We start from the raw sequence: 16,177 nt of genomic DNA, 5'->3' as shown, positions 1-16,177 counted from the left end.
TATTGAGGCATTAAACCACGTTCTGACTAAACTATGGAGAGGAGATCCTGAACAAGTTCCAAACATTTGTATGAATGGTAGTACTTTGATTCTTCCTCGAGGAGATCACCAAAGGAAATATGTATATTTATATTGCTTAGAGCAAAAATATCAAGTCATACATAGGCTTAATGCAAATGTGAATGGGCTCAGCTGTTGCATCTACTGGTAATAATTGCATTGTGATGTGATTTTGTTTCACAGCCACTCTGCATTATGAGAGACTTAATAGGTTGATAGTTTTAGGTACAAGTGACAGCTAGATCAAATGATTAGTTTTCCAAATGCTTAAGATCAGTATAATGCTTTTAAATGGATAAAAAATTGAATTTTCAAATGAATACGGTAAGCCGTACAATGTCCTTTGTAAAGTCCACCTTTCTGTGTTCACAAAATTTTCAATTGGTATAGCATTTACGTTATGTGAGCCTTTAGTGAAATGTTTCAGCCTCATGGTTGCCTTTCCCAGTGTCCATTTTCATTTCAATATTTTCCTGTAAAATGGCATTATGAAAAGCTTTTCACTAGTCTTGTTTGCAAAATATTTCAAATGCTTAAAACCTGAGGTTTTAACAGGCTAGGTGTGGAATAAAAGCAGAAAATGCTGGAAATACTCAGGCCCGGCAGCGTTGGAAAACAGTAAAGCTGTTAAATTACTTCTACTCTTAAACTGGAGCTTTATTAATCCACAATTTTGTAATGGAGCTTAAACAGCTTCCATGATCTTTAATTGACAGATGCAACCCGAGACGATTCACCAAAGTATTCAAGAAATTAATTTCAACAGTAAATTCGCTCATGGGGATAGTGGAAATGATATTGATCATGGATCATTCCAGCAGCTTCCCCAATTTGCAAAACTTCTGATGTAAAGGTAATAGGGCAACAGTGAGAAGGGTAACATGAATTGTCTCTATCTACAATTTTCAGAGAGAAAATCGGGCTACAAGGATAAATGAGAGAGATTAGGGTAGGGTACATTTTAAGGCAAATATTTTGATGAGAGAGGTAAGTCCGGGATGAGATTTTTTTTCTCTGATGGTTGTTAATCTGTGGAATTGTCTTCCACTGAAAGCAATGGAGGATGTGTCTTTGAATTTATTCAAGGCTGAGATGGATAGATAGATTTTTGGTAGACAAGGAAATGGAGGGTTATGGGAGCAGACAGGAAACTGAAGTTGAAACCACAACAAGATCAGCCATGATCTTATTGAATGGCCTTTATTTCCTGCTTTCTGTCTATTGAATAGAGGAATCATATTCAAGAATGTACATGTTGCCTGCACAAATGTGTTCTTGGGATCTAATTTTGCCTTCTGTGATAATTGATCTGTGTTTTTCTTGTTCAATGACAGATGGGACATTTAACACTAGAGGATTATCAGATATGGAGTGTAAAAAGTGCTCTGGCCAGTGAGTTTCTTAATCTCCTATTTCAGGTTGGTGCACACTATGTTTGTCAGCAAAATAATCTCCTATTTTATTTCTCTTGTCCTGTTTTCCATAAATGGTCACAGTTTATGTGGTCAGTGCACAGTCTGCTGTGGTACTGAATCACACAGACAAGCTCAGTTCTGATAATGGACAAACCCTGGCAGCTAAACAGCTGTGTTTACCAGGCCTTTCTGTTTTTTTTCCTTCCCTCTTCAGATCACCGATCTCCTAGGTCTGTTCCTGTGCTGCAATAATTGATATGGCACAAACTATTATTAGGAGTGATACATTTGGCCTTGGCATTATTGTGCAAACTATCTTGAGTTTCAGTTCCTGATTGATAGCCACAGATCTTGTGTAGAAAATGTCAATGCTGGGGTGAGGACCAGAGTTGGTTATCCTTTGGTACCAAAAACTAGGCTCGTGCATCAATTTGTGGGAGATGAGACAATGGAGGGAAACCCACAATGGAATGATCTCAACCCCTGACCTTCTGATGAGACAGCACCTTCAGGAGAGGGTACATAAAATTATTACTTCCTTTCAAATTTTAAATCCCTCGTGCAGTTTGCCCAATAAATTCATCACAAACCACATTGGAAATCCAGCTGTGGATTTTTTGTTAGTAAATCTAAATTCAATCATGGACTCTTGTTGACTATATGATTTCAATATTTGTAATCACATAATGTGCATGTGCACTTGAACCATTTTGTCAGTTTGTTGGAAAAATGGCAAGCGAAGCAGAGTGCGGGTATTTTTTGATGTGCAGTGTGTGCTCATAGAGTCCCCACTGTGCAGTATGAGGCCATTCGACCCATCGAATCTGCACCAACCCTCTGACAGAGCACTCCACTCGAGCGCACTTCCCCACCCTATCCCAATAACCCTTTAACCTAACCTGCACATCCCTGGATACTAAGGGGCAATTTATCATGGCCAATCCACCTAACCTGCGCATTTTTGGAATGTGGGAGGAAATCAGAGCACCCGGAGAAACCCACGCAGACACTGGGAGAACCAGAGGCTGAAATTGAACCTCGGTCCCTGGCGCTGTGAGTCAGTGCTGCCAGTGTGCCACCTTGATGACTGCGTTTTGGCTATCTGTTCAAACGAGTGTGTAACACGGATGGAAATATCAGACTTCAGCAGCATGGAAGCATCAGCAACATTTTATGGAGTGTTAAACTTTCACAGTGGTTATCTAGTTATCCTAATCAAAGCAGATGTAAGTAAGCTCAGCCAATAAAAAGCAGCACCAAGTGGGCATTTTGTGGCAACATGCATTCAACTGCATTCTAAATAAATGTGGCGTGCCTTGTATGAGTCAATATTCACTCCAATGAAATCAAACTGTAGATTGCCACTGCTGGACAAATGCCTGAAAGTTGCACTAGGATATCTGGCCGATAACGTCATGCTAGAAATTTGAACTTTAATGGAAGAAAACAGCTACAAAATTTTGCCCTGAATGATGGTAGATCCTTGTTAAGTCAGTAAACCCATGAAGTACCTTTACTTGTTTTATGTGTAAGGCATTTTCAACTTAAATTAAATTAGTGCATGTGGTTAAAACAATGTTGTAATAACATCACCCGTGGCTAGTCAGCAATTTCTCTTGAGGCAATGCCGGTTAAGTGCCAAGTATTCAGAGTAACCAGTGGTCACTTTTTAATCAAATAAGTCACTGATTAATAATTACTTTAAAATTTTCTTTAGAGGCTGACTAGCAATGTTTTTTTTAAAACTTAGATTTTAGGATGCATGGATTTTGCACTGACAGGAAGATGCTGCTCAAATTCTATCCCGATAAAGTCCACAGAGCAGAGGTTGTGTCCACAGAGCAGAGGTTGTGTTTGGTGCATAATGCACTTGAATTATGCTTTTGATACATATGTTTGATTTATTTGCAGATTAATATGAAAAAAATTACTTTAAATTATTCCCTTTTAAGGAAGACTGATACTATAATTTGAGACATTCCCGGTGTATTGCTTGAAGTTCAGAATCACTTTTAAAATGTCTGCTTTATGAAGATTATCAATATAATATTATGGAATACATATTAATGGTCCAAATTACAATCTAGTTCGCGTCGAGATAATTTGCCCACGCGAGACATTTGTAGGTGAGGATTTTTTCACAAGTCTGCACAAACACTGAACTGAAACAATCTATAAAAGAGTTGAATGATGAATCACATGTTACATGTCAGTAATTCAACAAGTCGAGAAGATGTTGAACAGTTAATTCATAGGATTAAGAAGCATTTAGATGAGCACTTGAAACGCCATAACATACAAGACATCGGACCAAGTGCTGGAAAATGGGATTAGAATAGATAGATGCTTGATAGATAGGCGTAGACATGATGGGCCGAAGGGCCTTTTATGCGTTGTAAAACTCTTGAGGATTGTCTAAGCCGCGACTGTCTTGGGGAGAACTTTTCTTTCGAGAAATAGGAAGATGTGTATCACAGCAAAAGTTATCTTTTTTCCTTTCTTTCTCAGATATGCCACATAGTTCTTGGTCTAAGACCAGCAACACCAGAAGAAGAGGGTCAAATTATCAGGTGCATAACTTGCCCAGTTATAAATGACAATAAAGCAATAGTTATTTGAGCCTCCTCCAACAATTTAACATTGTTAATGTATTTTAGGGGGTTTCTTTTTGTTAATAAAATGCTATGCTTGAAATAGTGTGTTTAGGTTATTTAGCAAATTAAGGGAACCTCATCTTTAATTAGAATTTTACATTCCATAGGAAATGTTATTTATAAACAAAAAAATTGAGATATGAAGTATCCTGACTTGATATTCTCTTATTGTACCTCCCATGGTCTGATAGATGCAATAAACAGAAATAATGGAAAAAGTACACCCTCAAGGGACTGTTACCCTTAAAGGCATTACCTTCTATATGATATGATCTCTGCCGCAGTCATGAACCTGTCCAACTCCCTTTTGAAAACATGCAGACAGACATACCCCACAAACCAGTCAACAGCATGTCCGGAGTCTCACTACTCTGGCAGATAAAGAATAATCTGAAAGCAAGCATATTCCTACCGTAGCCTAATAAACTCATGTACCCCCCACAGTGCCAGGGACCCAGGTTCAATTTCAGCCTCGGGTGACAATGTGGAGTTTGCACTTTCTCCCCAACCTTTTAAACTGGAATAATATATTAGTACGCGCACCATCCAATCCTTTCATTATTTTTGAGACCTCAATCTGGCTGCTTCTAAGTCTATGCTACTTGGAGCTACATAGGCCCAGGTTCTTTCTTTTTTGTTTTTTTTAAATTTAGAGTACCATATTATTTTTTTCCCAATTAAGGGTATTACAGGCCAGGGTTTGGAGAACCCCAAAGTGTATCATGGAGTTCACCTGACCCACAGCTTTTAATAGATTTTGTTTATGGGAGCACAAGGGCCCACTCTCTAGGTGTGATGTAACAGAGATCTAAAGTACTTTTAAAACAAAACAATGTTTATTATATGAATCCAGTTAACATTTTATAAACAGACCGTAAAAATCGTAGCAACTCAAACCATCCCCCAAAGAATACAGTACTCTATAGGTAACCCTTGATCTTTCCTAGCAACATCCATAAGACAAATACCCTCTTTAACAATGACAGCAGATTAAAATTCTCTACTGAGAGCAGTTATCACTTTTAAATTAGCAAGTGATCTGAAGACATTCTTTTCATGCAGAGATCAAAATTACACCTTGTTTTGCTGGATGCAGCTCCAACTCTGAAAACGAAACTAAACACACATTGTAGCTGCCAGCTCAAAAGCGAAAGTAAAAGCAGACAGACAGCCCAGCTCCACCCACACTCTGACATCACTGCAGCTATTTGATAAACACCCATTTCTTAAAGGTACATCCACTGCAGCAATTTGATAAACACCCATTTCTTAAAGGTACTCTCACATGACAAGGGGAATTTAGTGTGACCAATCCACCTAACCACCTGCACATCTTTGGGTTTTGGGGGTGAAACTCACACAGACACAGGAGAATGTGCACACTCCACACGCACAGTGACCCAGTGCCCGGATCAAACCCATAGGCAGCAGTGCTAACCAAGTTCTTAAGCCTAGCTGTAGCTATGGTTCCTTGAGATGGTAAACATTCTCATAACTCTCCTCTGCACCTTTTACAAGGCCTGCTATATCATGCATCTTGCAAGAGAAACAAAATTGGGTATAGTACTCCAGATGCTGTCTAACCAGTGACCTATGTATGACAGAATAGTGTTATTTTGTTTATATGGTTCAATTAATGTAATCCAATACTCAGTTACACTTCTCCAGATTAGTTTAAACTTCTTTCATCATCGTTCCCTGCACATGATCGGAGTATTCTGTGTCGGCCCTAACAGAATGCATGATACTACATTTATCTAGGTTAAGTCTCTTTGCCGTTGTGTGGCCCACTGCTCTAGTTCATCTAAATCTCTTTTTATTTAATTGCACATGTCCACAGTTCAGGCCATTAATGAAGACATTTAATTATGTTCTTTCATATTTAGTTACTACATTTTATTGTAGAAGTTAGTAGATCAGTTAATAATCATAGCCTATGTTGTGCAATGTTACTTGCCAATGTCGATATCTTAATGGAGGCATTAACGCCATGTTGTTAAAATAGCATGCTATTTGGAAACCCTGCTTTTAATTGTTTTCAGTGACTAATTTATGTGTGTCTTATATCTAGTGGATGGTTGGAAAGAGAAAGCAGACATGGCCTACAACCTGGACATAACTGGTTTCTGATTTCAGTGCAGTGGTGGCAGCAGTGGAAGGAATATGTGAAATATGTGAGTAATTGCCACGCATATTTTAATGTTTACTGAAACAGTCAGGCTAGAGAAACCGCAGATGTCATGCATTGTTAAACGCAAAGTGATTTTTTAAAAGAAAAAGAACAAGCATGCTCGTCATTTCACCTGGAGTCTAAAGCTTGGAAACAATTTATTCAGCTATAATTGATCTGAGGAATTAAATTGTACTTTCACTTACCTGCTTCCAACGGCAACGTTTGAGCAATAGACTTGTCCTTATAAGAAAGGTTTGCAGCTAAGCATCACAACAGATCCACACAGCATATACATCTGTGTGATACCACAGGTAGCGGGGAATTTACAAACTTATCAGTCTGCAAACATACCTTGCCAACAGTAGTTGACTAAAGAAGGTAAAGCTGTGAGGGGGATGGGTGCCAGGGGGTGAGGGGTGAAATGATAGCTTTGGGTGCAAGGATGTGGGTGATGGAGTGGGAGGCGAAGAGCTCTGAGAATGGGGGCGGTGGGGGGGGGGGGGGGGTGGAATAGAGGAGCTGTAAGAATGGGGAGCTACTTAACAAAGATTTTTAGGTTTTTTACTTTTTTTTAACAAATTACGCAACTAAAAACATTTTCAATGCAAAGCAGTTACAGTCCAGAACAAGAATTATTCCAAATATAAGAGCAAACATGACAGGATGACTTTAGAACAACAGACTACCATGGTATGTGTATTTATGCTTTGATCATGAGCAGACAAACAAATGGATACAGCAATTACCTCAGGCTAAATTTTCCAGTCTCTCAATTGTCGGAGACCCAAAGTATAACTGACTATGTTTGTCTATAAATTATAAGAATAGGTCAATCCAGGTTTCATTGTGTACCAACTTATTGGTTGAAGAATAGACTTTAGCTTCTAACTCCAATAAAAAAAGTAGTGTGAAAGATGGGTGAAGGAATATTTTGGAATGGCACAACTTTTACGAATCTCTTAAGGAACTTGAGCTTAATTTTGGAGATGGCAAAATAATGCTTTTATTTTCAAATATTTTCTATCTTCTTCAGCCTTACAGCTTTTTGAGCTACGCTCTGAAAGCTAGTGAAAAGATGAAATGAAATGAAAATCGCTTATTGTCACAAGTAGGCTTCAATGAAGTTACTGTGAAAAGCCCCTAGTCGCCACATTCCGGCGCCTGTTCGGGGAGGCTGTTACGGGAATTGAACCGTGCTGCTGGCCTGCCTTGGTCTGCATTCAAAGCCAGCGATTTAGCCCTGTGCTAAACAGTGATCCCAAATAAACCTGTGGACTTTAACCTGGTGTTGTAAGACTTCTTACTGTGCCCACCCCAGTCCAACGCCAGCATTGCACATCATTACTGCTTTTTGTAATTGCTCTTATGATTCAAAAAACTGCCTATCATAGAATTTACAGTGCAGAAGGAAGCCATTCGGGCCATCGAGTCTGCACCGGCCCTTGGAATTAGCACGCCACTTTAACCCACACCCATAACCCAGTAACTCCACTTAACCTTTTTGGACACTAAGGGCAATTTAACATGGCCAATCCACCTAACCTGCACATCTTTGGACTGTGGGAGGAAACCGGAGCACCCGGAGGAAACCCACGTCTGAGTTTTAAAAAAGAAAATTCCATACTTTGAACGACACGGAATATGATTAAGTGTGGTGTACCTGTACTATGAAAAATGTATCTAACATTGCAGGTGAGAATGCATCAACATTAAATGAAGTGAAGCTGTTCGGTAATTAAAATGTAATGAAAGTATATTTTATATACTTTAGAGTATCAAAAAGGTTCAATATTTGAAATGTCTTTAGCCCTCTGTTTGACACAGTTCAGGTTTCTCCTTTAACATTGATTTGTTTTTGCAGCAAAACAGTTTCTCTTAAAGGTTCCTATTTACCGTCACTTGCAACCAATACTTAATGCGAATGGCATAGTTATATGTCATGAGACTGATAATTAGTTTTCACCATGTTACTTTGCACCGTAAACTACCTGGACCACTGACTGTTCTCTTCGAGAGGTGATAAATATCATGCTATGAAGCATGTTGTTCAAGTCATATATTTAAAAAATTACAAGTGAGATGATGACTCAAAAGAGGAATATCGCAAGGGGCCTCTGGTACAATGCATCTATTGAACAATACTTAACCTGCTCAAAAATTAATAGTCCATAATTTGTTTAGTACTTATAATCTCTAACTGAGTTCTGGTGAAACATGGTTGGATTTTATGGAGTCTCTGTTTTCAGCTTCAGTGTTGAAATAACTGATTGAAGTTGGTAAGTCAAGTCTTTAGGGTTATGCTCAACTCTTGTACTTTATGGGCTTTCCAAAGACAGGTTGTAATGCCCAAAATTGAAATGTACAAAGTACTGTTCGGTATACTAAAGAGCAACCTAATGCAATATAAGAATTTGGATATACTGGATGGCTGAACCATTAGACATAAAATATATTGCTATATCTGCCAATTTGCTATTTAGCAAAAAAAAAATGATTTCAGATGTTGTTATGGATATAGGCAGATACATCGCTACAGAGATGTGACTAGGCCAGATGCACTCTGTTCCTAGCCCTTTTAAATGGCAAATATACAGATGTTTTCAAATACAATATATTGCCTTTGACACCAAGTCAAATAGTCTGTTTCAGCCATTGAAATCTATTTTAAATTTATATTATTCAACCTATCTAAAAGTACTGTCACAAATTATCTACACCAAAATTATATATTATTTTTTGCGGTACAGTACAACTTGATTCTGCCACATTAGTCGCCTGTTTTCGGTCAAGTGCCCAGAGTGGTAGCTTGCGAAAACTGTCTGGTATGTTTTAGCGTTTTTGTAAAATGTGCAAAATGAATGCTCCCAGCAGATTGTTTTCAATATAATTTCTGTTTGGATATATATTGGTTCTGGTGACTTGAATGTTGTTAAAATCCACTCATGCGTAATCATTATTAAGAGTAGATTAGGCACGTTAGACTATGCTAGAGGATGTTTGAGCTAATTTTAAAAATGAAATTCGGATTGGAGGATTTTGGTTTCCCCTTCCTTTTTAAATAGTACAAGGGGACCAAAACTTGCATATGGGTCAAAGCTTATATTTCTGGAAGTTAGATTTCATGGCATCTATAAAAGAACGGTATTGATTTAAAACTCTAAATAAATTATTAGAAAGGATCTTGTGCTACTTTCAGCTTGTGTTTTCCATCTTTATTGATTGATGTGGCTGTGGAATTAATGTGTTGTCTTTCAGTTGTCAAGATTTATTTCTGCTTTTATCATAGGAAACCAAGCCAGTTATAATAGAACCTTCTTCAATAATGAATTTAGTGAAAAGCCAGAACCCACTACACGTTATGGATCAGGGTGAAGATAAACCTGGAGTGCAAAGTTCCTTCAATTCTCCAGATGAAAAGTGTTACGACAACATCTCCATTGCATCTGAAGCATCTGAGAGCACTGGCACTGGTAAAATTAGTTTTCTCTTTTGGGGTTTGCAGTACAGTTCCTTTGAAACTTGAACATTCATTTTACTGCATACATTGGAACTAGTTACAAGTGTCAGAAATTTCCTTTGGATGCAAAATTAGCAATAAATGGACTGAACTGAACAACTGACAAACTAGCAAGTGTATTAAGATGCCTGATCTATCGCTTCTCAGCCTTTTGGCTAAGATGAGCGTGAGGTCAGGTGTAATGCCTGGATCTGGTATGTCTCTCTTGTAGGGACCATGAATTAGATTCAATTTGAGCAGGCAAGGAGCTGGATTAGGGATTTGCCCCTGTCTACTTTCTGAGCTCTGGCTTTTTAACTCTGATAAAGAATAAAGGAATAATAACAAAAAAGATGCCTGAACCAAATTGTTTAATTATTGAGGTCAGTGTGAATCTAACATGCCATTTTGTTATAATTCTGGTTAGATTCTTGTTGTAACTAAACAAATAATTGAACTTAAAATAGTAATGTACCTTAAGTGCATTTGCATAATTTTGGATATCTGACTGTATTAGCTCATTGAGTTAGGATTATTTAGGGTACTCTGGATGTGGCATAGAAGGTTTAAGTACTGGTGAGGAGGGCAATATTAAATGGAAGAGATATTGTTGTGACAGGAACCAAAAGACTTCTGTGTGAGGGAGTATATGAAGACTGGACATTAAACCACAGCTTTCAAAAAAAGGAAAGTTGATGAAACTGCATGTGAACAAATGGGTCAAGATAGTGATTCAGCTTATTAGAATCTCTGATGTTCTCAATCTCTTCTCCGCTCAATCCACAACTATCATAGCAGAAGTTTCAAGAAGATTTACATCTCGTGAGTCCAGAGCCTGGAACCAAACAATGCAATAGTGTGTGGGTGAAGGAATATGTGAATTGATCACATTCATTACCTTCATTAGGAGTCCTTAGTGGAGCATTACCCTAATTGAAAACATGACATTTTTATCTATTTGTATTTCGAGTGCAAATAAATTTGTGTACAAACATGTTTTTCTTATGTTCTTGGTGCACTGTTTGAGAAAATGCGTAAACCTGAAGATGCCCTTATGAAATGTCTTTTGTTCCTTTTATAATTTATTATTAAATACCACTCTCACTCAAAACATTCTAAACCTGCCTGTAACCTTGTTTCCCAATTTACTTTAATCAGCTTGGTTTTCATACTCTTATTTAAGGTAAACCACTAATCTTTACCCACTCTTCTTTCAAACTGAATGCAAAATTCAATCATGTTATGATCACTGCTACCTAGGGGCTCCTTTACTATTAGGTCATTAATTAATCCTGTCTCATTGCAGATTACCATGTCTACAAAGTCTGCTCTCTGGTTGCCTCTAGAACCTTTGCTCCAATATACTGTTCCAAAAGTACTCTACAAATTCATCCAGGCGACATTTGCCAATCTAATTCACCCAATCTATGATATGATACCTATATCTCAAGCCCCCATTATTCTTCCAGTATATCCCATCCTAAGTGTAGTTACTTAGGGGACTATAAACTGTTCCCACAAGTGACTTATTACCTTTACTATTTCTTATCTTTACATAAACTGATTCTATATCTTGACCTTTAGAACTAAGGACATCTCTTACTATTGTGCTAATGTGACCTTCAATTAATGGAACTGTCACACACTTTTTCCTCGCTTCCTGTTCTTCTGAAATGTCATGTATCCCTTTAATATTCCATTCCCAGCCTTTGACATTGTGCAGCCATGTCTCTATAATGGTTATCAGATCGTACAGGTTTGAGCTAACAGACCATCCATGTTATTATAAATGCTTACGTGTATTCAGGTAGAACTTTTAGCTCTGTCTTTTTACTATTTTTGCAACCTCTAGCTTTATCTGCAGATGCACCCTTACGTTTGTATGCTCTTTCCCTTCCTATCACACTGATTTATCATTCCCCTTATTGCTACCTTGTTCTCTTGCCTCATCCTTTTCCTCTAATTTAACACATCTCACCTCACTTGATCCCTTGTTCCCCCTATTTAGTTTAAAGCCCTTTCTATCGCACTAGTTATACGACTTGCCAGAACACCGGTCCCAGCAGGGTTCAGGTGAAGGCCCTCCCAATGGTACCGCTCCCCCTTTCCCCAGTACTGGTGCTGGTGCCCCATGAATCGAAGCCCGTTTTCCCCAAACCTGGCTTTGAGACATGCATTCTATACTCTATTTACCCTATGCCAATTTTCTCACAGCTCAGGCAAAAATCCAGTGATTGTTACCCTTGAAGTTCTGCTTTTAACTTAGCACCTAGATGCTCTTAATCGGGGGAGAAGGTGATGCAGTGGTATTGTCACTGGACTAGTAAGCCAGAAACCCAGAGTAATGCTGGGTTCAAATCCTGCCACTGCAGATGGTGAAATTTGAATTAAATTTTTAAAAAACAGGAATTAAACATCTAATGATGACCACTAAACCATTGTCGATTATCATGAAAACTCATCTGGTTCACTAATGTCCTTTAGGAAAGGAAATCTGGCGTCCTTGCCTGGTCTGGCCGACATGTGACTCCAGACCCACAGCAGTGTGGTTGACTCTTAACTGTCCCCTCAAGGGCAATTAAGGGTGGGCAATAAAAGCTGGCACAACCTGCAATGCCCGCATCCCATGAACACATTTTTCAAAAATCCCTAAACAGAACCTCTTTCCGAGTACTGTCTATGCCATAGATGCCACCCCACTCCCGGCCTTATAGAATAAAGCATCCAGCTAGCTTTCTCCCTCCCTGATGTATTCTGTGTCCGAAGCCAGACTCCAGTTCCTTAACTCTGAGCCAACATTCAGATTTCAACAGCACAGAAGACTTCATTAAGTGCAGAAACATTTGAGCCACCGGTCGTATTTAGCACCTTCACTAAAAAACATGCTGACATGTGCTCAGTCTTTGGTCTTCTGTAGGTAACATGTTATGACACCACTGCTTCATCATGGTGCAAATTTTCCAGTTTAAAGGTACTGGACATTGTGTTCAAGGATTTTGATATATTGTGACAAAGTACAAACTTTTTTGTTTATAAAAGACTGATTTGTATACAAAAGCAAGTAAAAATCTGAAGATAATGTTTCCTTTTTTTTCAGGTTTATACCAGTCTAGTCCAGCTGGTACTGATGCTTGCTTTACAAGACAGCACAACAGTTTGGACAATAATGGTCAATGTTTCCTTGGTGCCAATGGGAACGTTTTGGCACAACTTGGTCCACAAAAACCAGGAGCTATCGATAACCAGTCACTTGTAATGCAAGGGTCTGTGAAGGTATTGATATGGTGCCTGTAAATGTTAAAAAGTTATTTTAAAAGTAAATATTAAAAAGAAATTTACTGTGCTGAGCTTTTCAATTATCTGAATATTTTGTCTGTTGTTTCACATGTGTGGGCAGACAGTGGCATAGTGATAATGTCACAGAGATAGGAATCCAGAGGCCAGATGAATGCTCTGGGAACATGAGTTCAAGTCCCACCAAGGCAGCTGGTGAAATTTAAATGAATAAAAATCTGGAATTAAAAGCCAGTCTCAGTGGTGGAGGCCATGAAATTATCATTGATTGTCGTAAAATCCAATCTGGTTCACTGATGTTTTTTAGGGAAGGCAATCTGCCATCTTTACCTGATCCGGCCTATATGTGACTCCAGATCCACAGTAATGTGGTTGACTCTTAATTGCGCTCTAAGCTAGCCTAGCAAGCCACTCAGTTGAAGTTGGGCCTTGCCAGTGATGCTCACATCCCATGAAGGATTCCATCTGCTGCTACATGTCCATCAATCCAAATCTTTGCATTTACCAAAGGATGCTGCAAGGAGCTATTGCCAAAAAAGGTAAAATGGGGAAAAAGATGGAATTCAATGTAGTGGTGTATTACTTTTTTAAAAACAAAATTCAGTTTATTATGATGCTGTGAATGGAAAAAGCCAGGCGATGAGTAAGAGCAGCAGGATTTGGGATTCATGCTCATGAGACCTTAAAAGCAGTGCCTCAGCTGAATAAGGACATCAAACAAGTTAACAGTATACTTGGCAGGATCCACTACAAGGTTTAGTTATTGAAGCAGAAACAATATTGTCATTTGGGAGTACGTTAGATGGGGCAGACATTATGGTGACTGCTTATGTATGGAGAATAAATGCCGCATATTAACTTTGTAAATTTGATGGTGACAGACGTTTAGATGTACTCTAAATTTCCACATCACAATCAAGTATGATCTTAATTTCACAAGGGTGTCACTTGATCATTTGTCTCCATTTTGCCTTTCACAGTAGAAACAAAGCTTTCATTTTAAAAACCCATTGCTACAATTATTGTCCTGGATTGATTGGTGCAGCAGCAAATTGAAACAACAGTCAGATTTGATTGCAAGAATATTTTTTTATATGGTGAAATAACTGTTGTCCTCCATCAAAATCACATTTTACCTCAGCAATTTAAAACTAAATAAATTTTAATTGAGCTTCATAAGAATTTTCATCACATCATAATCTACAGCCATTAACACTGTTGAAGACAACATTTTTCTCCAAGCCCTCTTTTCCATTGTCCAGTTGAGTAGCACTGCCCTTGCTTGGTTCCATTCTTCCTATGCAGTTGCACTCAGAGAATCACCTTTAATGGCTTCCCTCCCTGGTCCTATACTGCTACCTTATGAACCCCCTAAGGACCTATCCTTGGCGCTCTTATTTATCATCATATTGTACCTTGACGTCATAACTGAAATTACAATATCTGATTTTACATAATGCTGACAGACCCACGTCTCCATAGCCACTACTGTCCCCATTGCGAGACCCAAAGCCACAAATTATGTTCCCTGGCCGTTGACTCCTTCATTCTCCCTGCCCTCTGTCTAAGGCTGAAGCAGACAGTTTGCAAACTTGCTGACCCACTTGGCCCTGAACTGAGCATCTCCCCTCCCATATCCTCTCTATCACCAGACCACCTACTACCAAAGGCAAAATTCAAGACTTTCTCTCTCGTGTCTACCACGGTAGCACAAGTGGAGAGCACTGTGGCTTCATAGCGCCAGGGTCCCAGCTACGATTCCCCGCTGGGACATGTCTGTGCGGAGTCTGCACGTTCTCCCTGTGTCTGTGTGGGTTTCCTCCGGGTGCTCCGGTTTCCTCCCACAGTCCAAAGACGTGCAGGTTAGGTGGATTGGCCATGCTAAATTGCCCTTAGTGTCCAAAAAGGTTAGGAGGGGTTATTGGGTTACGGGGATAGGGAGGAAGTGAAGCCTTAAGTGGGTCGGGGCAGACTCGATGGGCCGAATGGCCTCCTTCTGCACTCTATGTTCTATGTTCTACATCCAAATTGCTTGTATTAATGGAACAGAAAAGATCAAACGGGGAATCGCATCATTACACTGTTGTACAGCATCAACCACACACTGCCAACTCAAAAAGCATGCTGGTTTTGCTTTCCAGCTTCTGGTTGTCCCTCTACTTTTGGATAATGCAGTATTTTCCTGAAGACTTTCAGAATTTATTACAATCTGCCATACAGGCTTATTTGATGTCATCAACAGATTTCAACACTATTCACACAGTTTAAGTCAAGATCATTTATGCATGAGCACCTGTAATATGCTACAGACCCCTTCAAAGTTACTCATGCTTTATAATGTATGAAAATGTCTACAATTGTTATGTTTTTGTCTATTTCAATATATAGTATTGTTTTTCTTGTAAAGGCTCCTACATTAACTTTAGAGGGTGGACGCCTGAAACAGAATCCAACTTTGGTTCGCGGCAAAGACTATGAGATTGTCCCAGAGCCTGTGTGGAGGGCACTGTATCATTGGTATGGGGCAAACCTGGCTCTACCAAGGCCTGTAAGCTATCTTTACCTTGAAATTTGTTTTCAATGTTTTTACATTTGGAAGTTGTTGAAGAATTAGCATACACATTCAGTTTTGTGCTTTTTATTTCTGAAATGCAAGAATTTTGGAATATTTTATGGATTTGCGGTTGACTTTTTTAAAAACACAAAAATCTTTTAAAATAAATTGAACCAGATATGAACAATTAATATAAATATTATTTTTGAAATGATTCACTTATTTGCACAGCTATCCAAAATATTTTAACCCATTGCGGTACTTGTTTATAATGGAACGATTTTGATGGTTTGTTTAGGAAGCATGAAAAGATTGCAATCACTTGATACAAATCTAGCATCACAATGAGGACTTAAAAAATAAATATATTTTCTCTTGCAATGTGTGTAACTCTGGTGAGATCATATTGCTCTTTGCCAGTTGCCCTGACAGCATTGATCAACAGTTCTTCTTGTGAAGCAGAGGGCGGGATTCTCCAGTCACGCCTACCCGGCGACTGGAAATTCCTGCCCAAGGTCAATGGACGTTTAT

General features: G+C 38.8%; 1 protein-coding gene across 2 annotated transcripts in view; it reads left to right on the top strand.

Moving 5' to 3' along the window:
- usp32 (ubiquitin specific peptidase 32) overlaps positions 1 to 16,177 on the top strand; it is a 269,634-nt gene that overhangs the window by 211,484 nt on the left and 41,973 nt on the right. For both annotated transcript variants that reach the window (XM_072469512.1, XM_072469511.1), the window contains exons 10-15: positions 1,395 to 1,478; positions 3,984 to 4,045; positions 6,201 to 6,303; positions 9,589 to 9,772; positions 12,896 to 13,071; positions 15,500 to 15,640. In XM_072469512.1, the coding sequence (XP_072325613.1) occupies positions 1,395 to 1,478; positions 3,984 to 4,045; positions 6,201 to 6,303; positions 9,589 to 9,772; positions 12,896 to 13,071; positions 15,500 to 15,640 (750 nt within the window). The remainder of the gene's footprint in view (positions 1 to 1,394; positions 1,479 to 3,983; positions 4,046 to 6,200; positions 6,304 to 9,588; positions 9,773 to 12,895; positions 13,072 to 15,499; positions 15,641 to 16,177) is intronic.

This window comes from Scyliorhinus torazame, chromosome 12 (assembly GCF_047496885.1).
Source record: "Scyliorhinus torazame isolate Kashiwa2021f chromosome 12, sScyTor2.1, whole genome shotgun sequence".
NCBI classification, from domain to species: Eukaryota; Metazoa; Chordata; class Chondrichthyes; order Carcharhiniformes; family Scyliorhinidae; genus Scyliorhinus; species Scyliorhinus torazame.
This window is presented reverse-complemented; position numbering and strand designations above follow the sequence as displayed.